The sequence below is a fragment of the Mytilus edulis genome, chromosome 5 (genome assembly GCF_963676685.1).
Source record: "Mytilus edulis chromosome 5, xbMytEdul2.2, whole genome shotgun sequence".
Lineage (NCBI taxonomy): Eukaryota > Metazoa > Mollusca > Bivalvia > Mytilida > Mytilidae > Mytilus > Mytilus edulis.
Genome location: NC_092348.1, coordinates 395,344 through 405,780, shown reverse-complemented (window position 1 = coordinate 405,780; position 10,437 = coordinate 395,344). Strand labels below are relative to the sequence as shown.

The window sequence follows — 10,437 nt, the reverse complement described above, 5'->3', positions numbered from 1 at the left end:
ATATTGATTTAAATTTGAACTGCGGCAAAGTTCTGTTGCCTATGTGTGAAATCGGGAATGTGTCAAAGAGGCAACAACTCAAGTAAAGACCAGAAAACAGCGGAAGGCCACCAATTTGTATTGCTGATTTATTTTTTCCGTTTAAGGTTTCTCTGCATCTTTTTTTACTGTTCGCGCAATTGGAATTATTTGTAAATTTTGTAGATCTTGTCTTACTGATCCTTTTTGATATCTTATCCTTCTATCTATCTATTATTATATTCAATGTAATTATATAGACATAACACACATAAATGTTAAAGTTACCTTCAATAGGTATCGCATGATAATTTTGTCAATTAAAAGGTTGTGGATCCTGATAATTTTCAATGTCTTCAATGTTAAAACTGTCTTTCTGTTATCCATTGTTATCCATTCGTTTGATGTGTTTTAGCTTTTGATTTTGCCATTTGATAAGGGACTTTCCGTTTTGAATATTCCTCGGAGTTCAGTATTTTTGTGATTTTTTTTATATAGTTGTCAAAGCAATAGAAAAAACACTAAAAAGGTAAAACGTCATAAAGGTTCCAGTAAAAATTCAACTGTTTATTTGCGCCAATTATTACTACAACTGGACCGATTCCTCTGCTGGTGGACTGTTAGTCCCCGAGGGTATCACCAGCCCAGTAGCCAGTACTTCGGTACTGGTTGAAAATACGGATTTTTGTGTTATTTAAATTTGCTATTACGATATGTCAGAAATTATTAAAAATAAAGGAATGTATCTCCCTCATGCAAAGCTCTGATTCCTTTCACGGATGTGGCTATACTTTTTGGACCGTTTGGATTATAGCTCTTCATCTTTTATATAAGCTTTTGATTTCAAATATTTTGGCCACGAGCATCACTGAAGAGACATGTTTTGCCGAAATGCGCATCTGGTGCAGGAACATTGGTGCCGTTAATGTTATTGCTACCACTGGGTCGATGCCGCTGCTGGTGGACTGTTAGTCCCCGAGGGTATCACCAGCCCAGTAGCCAGTACTTCGGTACTGGCATGAAAATACGGATTTTTGTGTTATTTAAATTTGCTGTTACAAAATGTTAGAAATTATTATAAATTAAGGAATGTATCTCCCTCATGCAAAGCTCTGATTCCGTTCACGGATTTGGCTATACATTTTGGACCTTTTGGATTATAGCTCTTCATCTTTTATATAAGCTGTTGATTTCAAATATATTGGCCACGAGCATCACTGAACAGACATGTTTTGTCGAAATGCGCATCTGGTGCGGGAAAATTGGTGCCGTTAATGTTATTTACTTATTCGAAGATCGTGTCTTGCATATATTTTTTGCTTTTTAAAGCTTTTGTAAAAGGATTGGATGCTTAGCGACAGTATTCCATAGAATGGGTGTGCAATATCATAATAATTATTATATAATCATGACCGCATCGCATTCATTGAGATATGTAAACACCTTACGACAGGGGAGAGGGCTCGTTACTGCCGAAAATTGAAATGTGCATAAAAGGGGGGCGAAAGATACCAGAGGAACATTCAAACTCAGAGATCGAAAAGAAAATGAGAACGCCATTGCTAATAAACAGCTGCGCCACGAGCGCATGGTTCGCCCGTCGTCTAGTGTTTGAAAATTTATGCAATGATCTTAAATAGTTTCTGAGTTATTGTAGATAGAGATAAACTGTGATGTTCAGCAAAGTAAGATCTACAAATAAGTAAACATGACCAAAATGGTCAGTTAACCCCTTAAGGAGTTATTGCTCTTTATAGTCTTTTTTTACCAATTTTTCGTAAATTTTTGTAATCTTCTACAAAAATCTTCTCCTCTGAAACTACTAGGCCAAATTTGACCAAAGTTAGCTACAATCATAATAAGGGTATCTGCTTCAAAAAATGTGTGCGATAACCCGGCCAACCAACCAAGATGGCCGCCATGGCTGAAAATAGAACAAAATAAAATGTAGTTTTTGGCTTATAACTTTGAAACCAAAGCATTTAAAGCAAATCTGACAAGCATTTAAATTGTTTATCAAGTTAATATCTATCTGACCTGAAATTTTCAGATGAATTGGAAAACTGGTTGTTGGGTTGCGGTCCCCCAATAAGTAATTTTTTTTTTAAAATGACATTTTTGGTTATTATCTTGAATACTATTATAGATAGAAATAAACTGTAAACAGCAATAATGTTAAGCAAAGTATGATCTATAAATAATTCAACATGACCAAAATGGTCAGTTGACTCCTTAAGGAGTTATTGCCCTTTATAGTAAATTTTTAACAATTTTCATTAATTTGATAATTTTTTATAAAATTTTACATAATATTTTTCTCTGTAATGAAAGGGCCAAGTTTATTATAGATAGAGAAAATTGTAAGGAGCAAGAATTTCAGTACATAAAGATCTACAAACACATCGCCATCATCAAAACACAATCTTGTCATGAATCCATCTGTGTAATTTGTTAAATATGCACATAGACCAAGGTGAGCGACACAGGCTCTTAAGAGCCTCTAGTTTCCTAAAACCTCGCTTCCTCTAAATAAAATTTTGAATCATCACCAAAAAGTATACAGACCTTAAATTTAATGTTCATACGAAGTGTGCAAAGTTTTAAGCAATAATCATAAATCGAATTTGAGATATGGCGCGACATGTGATAAAAGCAAACCCCTGTTTTAGTTATGAAGTCCCCTTACTCAAAAAGTTTAAATCTTATTTTTACTAAAAGGTATACAGATCGTTTGACCATCATAAGAAACAGCTATGAAAAGTTTCAGAAAATTTAGAAAAGTGGTTCTCAAGTTACGGTGCGACATATGGACGCCGGACAGACAAACAGACAGACAGACGGACGCCGGACATTTGTATACCATTATACGTCCCGTCAAGTTATTGTCTTACCGATTCAGATAGTTTTTTTTTATTATTGACATTGAAGTAAACAAAATTATTTCCCTTGTGAAAACTTTATCTTGAAATCACATGACAGTATCTATTGAAATGTCGTATGACGAGAGGGTATTTTTTAACGATATTGACTACTCATGACGGTCTTGGTATTAAGCCGAGTGCCTTGGTGTGTGTACCTATGACAATATTTGTCAAGTATCAGGTATTTATTGCTAATTTGAATCGGTTTTACAAGATGTAATGTTTTGTTTTATTTTACATTGTTAACGTACTGTTTTACTTTTACAATTATGCCAATAATTAACAAAAATTTCGTTTTACCATTGTACTTCCTTGTTTTGAAAGGATCGATCATTATTTGTACGTATAAACTATTCGACGGAAAATTATACAAAATATGAAAAATATACATTGAAAGGTAGTTTTTTTTTTTTAATTTTGTATTCTTGATCTCTTAATTAGAAATATTACATTAGTTTTGTCTTTTATCTTCAATCAAAAGTTCTGTCACAGCCATCAATAAGTCTCCATCTGGGAAGTTATTGGCACATAATGACAATTCCGTAGAATAACTATTTGATAATAAAAATATTATTCTATGTGGTTATTTATCATGTTATACAAGGAGAGTCATTAAAAATGAATCACCAGAATCTTTGGATGGGTATCTCCGATCGTACTCATAATAAATATGCAGATTTATCAGGTCTTAAGATAAATTTAAAAAAAGACCAGGGTTGTTTGAATTTGGAAGAACAAGTTGAGCCAAGAAACTATGTGTGTTAAGTGAGGATTAGAGTGGGGTTACAGCAGATTTACACTTCTTCGGATAAATTTTTCCATGGATCTTAATGAAATTGAAAATATAAACTATGACCTATGTTTGAAAGAAATCGAACAGCTTGGACAATCCAACTACTCTCCAAGTATATTTTATTTCGTTTGAAATTGGGGTTTTCCCGTTTGCTATTTGTAGTAATCATTTATAGATGGGAACTAGTATAACTAGTTCTGATACTGGTTCTGCAACAATATGTACTATTTATAAAGTGTGATGTTAGGTACATATGGCAAGAGGAAAGTTATGGTGGTTTCTACGGTGGGGTTTAATGGTACTATATAAAGTTTGGCATTTACATGTATTAGTATCGAAGGTGCTCGCAGTTACGTCGAAATGAAGTTGGTCACATTGGTATATTTACAGTTGCTGCTATGTTTATTGTACGTATAGGCGTTGGAGGTAAGTCGAGGAAAAAGAAATGATGTGAAAGAGGAACAATGTATCGCAAGAGAAAATGATGTGTTAATGCGAGCAACTAATCCTATATCTGTGTTTGTCTTGTTTATAGACTATTGAATTTAGAGATTAAATACTTTAAATTCGTACGAGCAGGGCGCGGGAAAATGCAAATTTTTGCCCTTATAAAAAGTTGAAAAATCATTTTGAAAATAAGTATTTAATATTTTGAATGATCTTCAGCATATTAAAGATAATCCTCAATTCAAAACATGTAATGTATAGAGAAACATGAAATATTGATTCCAAAAAGTATACATTATCATAACTTATTTCCTTACATATCAAGGCCTGTTTCTGCAATAAAAGAATATTTATAAGAATATAATACATGTTATATTTGTTATTCTCATCGGATTTTGTCTAATGCTAAGTCGTTTCTGTGTGTATTACATTTTAATGTTGTGTCGTTGATCACCTCTTATACTTAATGTGTTTCTCTCAGTTTTAGTTTGTAACCCGGATTAGTCCCAATTACTAAATGAGAGAAAACATCCAAGTTTAGTTTTTTTTTAATCCCACAGAGGTTTAAAAAACATTTCTAATTTTTGTTAAAGAAAAAATTCAAATCGTTAGAGAAATGTATTGAAAAATGGTCCTTAGTTCTTAAAAAAACTACAAAGGAAAAATATCCATATTTGACTTTTATCTTACAAAAAATTCAAAATTGCAGTGGTTTCAATATTCTGATATATTCAATATTATCGACATTACCTTAGCCGTATTTGGCACAACTTTTTGGAACTTTGGATCCTCATTGCTCTTCAACTTTGTACTTGTTTGGCTTTATAAATATTTTGATATGAGCGTCACTGATGAGTCTTATGTAGACGAAACGCGCGTCTGGCGTACTAAATTATAATCCTGGTACCTTTGATAACTATCAATACAGAATAGTTCTTCGAGTTTTTGGCACAAATGAACTTCTCTTGTCTCTGTCTTTTATTTCTAAATAAAGTTAAAGATACAAGTAAGTGTAGTGTTTTGGGTGCAAGGGTGTCGAAACAATAGAACATATATTCAGGAGTGTCCGTATATATCAAAATTATGGTAAGACCTTAACTCCTAGATATTTGATAAGATAAAAATAGAACACTTACAGGGTTAACAAAGGCCAGAAGCTCCTGCCTTGGGACAGGCGCAAAAAAAGCGATGGGGTTAAACGTGGATGGTGGTATCTCAACCCTCCATATACCTGTAATCAATGTCGACGAAATACAAATATATATTTCCTGTCCCAGCAGTCTGTCTCGCAATCATATTCTAGAATGTAACTAAACTATTTCAACTGTGTATGTTTATTATGTTATGTATTCTCTTTTTTTGAATTATATTATGCACAAAATGTTCATGTGCAAATTAACATAAATTTATTATAAAATAAAATTCGTGTCCTTACCAGATATACAGTTAATACACAAACAAAGAGGCAAAAACCTATAAGACATACAAAAATCATCAAATAGTGTTTAATGTGAGACCATCACCTACAATATATTATCATTTGGTACAATTTGTAATGATTGTGTAGGGATAGCGGTTCTATTTAGGTTAGAATAAAAATCTTTGCATTCATGTTCGTCCTTATGGAATGTCAAACTTGAACTTGTAATAATTACAAATACGTTGTTTTAGGTATTAAAGTATGTCGTCCAAAATTCTCTGTGGACCCTGTAGCCATGTCAACACACAGAAAAATGTACAGACATGGTGTACTAATTGCGAGGAAGGATTTTGTGCTGAATGTGAACAGATTCATAGATCCATGAAGGTTACAAGAGACCACGTACTGATATCAACCGACGACTGTCGTAAAATTAAAAATGTTCACGTCAACCTGAAATGTAATACCCATGGCAAGAAGTTCGATCTATACTGCAAATCACACGACGTAGCTATTTGCGTAGCCTGCTTTCCATTTCTACACAAACATTGTGCTGATGTCGTAATTTCCCTCGACGAAGCGGCACAAAATGCAAAGAGATCGACAGCCCTGTATGACTTAGAATATTCAATAAAAGTCGCATTAGAAAACATGAAACATTTGATTAATAATCGCAACGTTGCCATAAAAATCTTGAAAGTGAAGAACAAAGCGTCAGGACATCAATTAGTGAACTGCGAGCAAACGTTAACAAACATTTGGACGAACTTAAAAACAAAATGTTACATGAGTTATCCCTTCAGTATGAAAACTGCAAATCAAAATATGGAAAAATTAAAAAGTGTCTGAATATAGCAGAAAAAGAAATCAAATTACTACAAGAACAAACATCACAACTAAAACATGTCGGATCCGACTTACAAGTTTTTCTTGGAACTCGCCAGATCAACAAATTAATCCATTACGAGATTCAAAGCATTAAATCAATGACGATCACATTACAGGATTACACGATAGGGGTTCAGATTCACCAAGGAATCATTTCATTACTAGAAAATGTTGATAATTTCGGCAAGGTAAGAGTTGATGGAAACACGATCAGTTTACCATTCAAAGATGCAAAGGTTGACCAAGCTCAAATAGCACATACACCAAACGGTCAATCGTATGATCGAACTAGGCTACAATTGCGAAAAAATTCAAAATCAAGGACAAAAACAATAAAATGAATGTCCGCGGATGTGGGATTTTACCTAACAATAATTTATTGATTGCCAATTACAATGAAGATAAAGCAATAATGGAGTATAGTGACGATGGAACACACATCCGTGACATAACAGTCTCTGACACACCGTTTGATTTAGCCATTATAGACGGTGATCGCATAGCAGTTACATATACTAAAAAAATTATGGAAATACGGAACATTAATAACAAAATGGTTCACATGAAAGTAACTTTTGAATGGGGTTGTTATGGAATTCCATACCAGAATGGAAACATTTATACATTATTAGTTATTGAAGGTATTGTGGTGATGGACATGTCAGGGAAACGATTACGTACAATTGATGGGAAATTTGCTGCATTAGGTATTTATCATATCACTACAACAAACAATAGAATATATTGTACCAACCATGCCAAAAACTCAGTATACTGCTGTAGTATGACGAGTGAAGATATCTGGACATTCACTGGCCAATCTCTTGTTAATGCGCGAGGAATATCAGCTGATGGCGACGAGAACGTGTTTGTTGTGGGTACATCTTCTAACAACCTGATGATGATACAACATGATGGGAAGGTCAGTAAGACATTACTTACTGAATCCGACGGTCTGAAAAATACTGTTCCCGTTCATTACAATAGAGACAAGAAATTACTGTTGTTGTGTAATGCAAATGGAGATGCCTTTCTATATAGTGTTATATAGATACCGAATAATCATGCAAGGACTGAAATTGCGCCCTTTACAAATTGTATATCGTTTTAAAGAAACATCTATATTAACTTAAATTGGATTGATTGAATGCAACTTTCAAGCATTAGCTTCTTTGACAACGAAATTTTTATACCCGATATGTCTTAACTGAATGTAAGATGGGAAAATGAAAAAAAATATTTAAAAATCCAAATACAATTATATGTGTTCAACTCATCTTGGTTTCTTTTCTAATCAAAGCACTATGAACTCAAACTTTGTTTCATTTTACAAAACGGCTCATGCATGCGGCCGACCATCATATGAGGCGATTAACCATGACAGAATAAGCGATATAACCCAACGACTTTAGTAGTTATCAAAGGTACCAGGATTATAATTTAATACGCCAGAAGTGCGTTTCGTCTACATAAGACTCATCAGTGATGCTCAGATCAATATAGTTATAAAGCCAAACAAGTACAAAGTTGAAGAGCATTGAGGACTCAAAATTCCAAAAAGATGTGTCAAATAAGGCTAAGGTAATCTATTCCTGGGATAAGAAAATCCTTAGTTTTTCGAAACATTCTCAATTTTGTAACAGGAAATTTATAAAAATGACCATATAATTGATATTCATGTCAATATATAATTGATATTCATGTCAATATATAATTGATATTCATGTCAACACCGCAGTGCTGACTACTGGACTGGTGATAACATCGGGGACGAAACGTCCACCAGCAGTGGCACGTTAAACACATTTTAGGAAAACTATCGATTCAGCATCAAGCATTCCCAACTTGATGAGGTATGACCTCCGAAGTTCTGCTCCGATATGGAAAAATATTCTGCATCAAAATATGAAGTGGTTTATTTTAAGCATATCTCACTGGCATCCATACCCCATCTCATTATTTCATATACGCTGATCACCATTTCGAGAATGTTTGGTATAAATTAGTAAAAATAGTTAGTCATAGTTGTTTTTATGGAAATAACTGGAAACAAAAACGGTGCAATAAAAATACAGAAAGGATCCTTGTCAAAAGTAAAAGGACGAAAAGAAAATCAGTTATACACAAAACTACCTTAACAATAATCTTTTTGGAATACACAAATGATCGAAAACTAACATGTTTGAACTTAACCAATATAAACTTAGTAGCCAATTAGACAGCTACTCAGTGACAACGACAAAAACAACTATTCATAAGATATGATAAAATACAACAACTTGACAGGGTTGTGAATTCTGAGAGTCCCAATAAAATGGGATGGGATTAACGGGTTCTATTCACTTTAATTTTGAAAGTAATTTTAATTGCAACATTGACGTATGATCAATTCACTACTTTGGAAAACAGATATTGGGTTATAATATCGGCAATATAGGCAACCTAAAGTATAACATTGAAAATAATATCATAACTTCAAGAAAGTTCTCAGTTCCTGAAAAGGGTCATTAAATATCTACCAATCTGCTAACTATGCGCGTGTCATCTACATAAGACATATCAGTGTCACTCGAATCAAAACAGTTTAAAGACCGTCCTCGTAAACTTGTATAAAACAAATCCACTTAGTAGATACTATAGGGTATCTAGTATTTTTTTTGACTTGTTTTGTTCGTATTTCTTTTTTTTCTCTGACAAAAGTAGAATATAGGTTGGTGTTGTCGTCTGTTGTATTGTTTCCTTTTATTATTTTTTTGTGTAAAAGACTCTGATTTGAAAAAAATATATATAAAACTATTCAAACGAAAAAAATTAAACATTTGTTTTATTAATGATAAAACAATAAACGAAAAACAACTATAACGGATAGGAATTATTTACAACAATTTCATGTCTTGGGACAGGCTTATATGGAATAGCGTAGTTTAACCTATTTGTAAGCGTTTAGCTTTTTTTTTAATTTGACAGTGATGCTACAACACAACATAAGAAAAATAGCTAACATCAGTTGGAAATTACTTGACATATCATATCAAGGAATGTAAAGACAAAAGACACAACGTACTGATCTGAGAGGACTTGCAGTTACTACTTTTAGTTCTCAATAAAAGGACATTGAAACTTTCATTGGTAAATGGTGATTGGGCTTTGTTCACATTTGTAAAAGGTGTGAAACTTCGTTATAATAAAACTTGATTCTCATTTGAATTATCTCCCCTTTGCCGCAAAGGATTTGTCGATCTATATCTGTTATTTTCGCAAGTACAATTTACACGAATTTGAAGATGCTATGCAAGATATTATGACTATGAAACTATTTACATTTAAACAAAAAATGGCGTTAGCAGTTACTGGGGATTTTCTTTTTTATCAATTTTTGTTAAGATTGAAATAAACAATTTATTTCCCCATAGTCGACAATGATATCCTTTTTCGAGATACAGACTTTAGAAAGGTTGATTTTTTCATCGAAACCTTGCAAGAATTAAAGAAAAGTTATTAGGACAGTATTTTTTGGGTAAAAAAATATAGGTTCGCGTTGCTTTTCTTGGCGTAATTTGTACTTATCTACCATGCCTATCAATTTTGCACTTAAAACTACGTGTCTCATCCAAGCGTTTAAAAGACGTTTCAGTTCCGTTAGGGCTAAGGAAAATAATTTATTTGGCCTTTGGTATAATAACGAAATCTCTAATAATAAAAAAAATAACGTGCGCACATATCGACCAATCAGGATTAGCTAACTTTTAATTCGGAATACCATGTTATGCTCATAAAATGGCTGCGCCCATAAAATCTAATGATGTATTGTAACCTTAAGCTGTTTGTAGTAGTTTTGTAGTATTTAGATGTACAGGACAAACACAGTAAAAATCGCAAAATTGTATTCATGGAAAAGAAATGGTATTAACACTTTCGTTATGTACTGTTTGTGAAGCGCTCAATAGGAT

At 33.1% G+C, this 10,437-nt stretch overlaps 1 protein-coding gene across 1 annotated transcript; it reads left to right on the top strand.

The window, feature by feature from the left end:
* Positions 1-6,824: 6,824 nt before the first annotated feature.
* LOC139522627 (uncharacterized) lies at positions 6,825-7,538 on the top strand. Its single transcript, XM_071316093.1, has one exon. It carries the CDS (start codon positions 6,825-6,827, stop codon positions 7,536-7,538), a length of 714 nt encoding a protein of 237 aa, XP_071172194.1.
* The last annotated feature ends 2,899 nt before the right edge of the window (positions 7,539-10,437 follow it).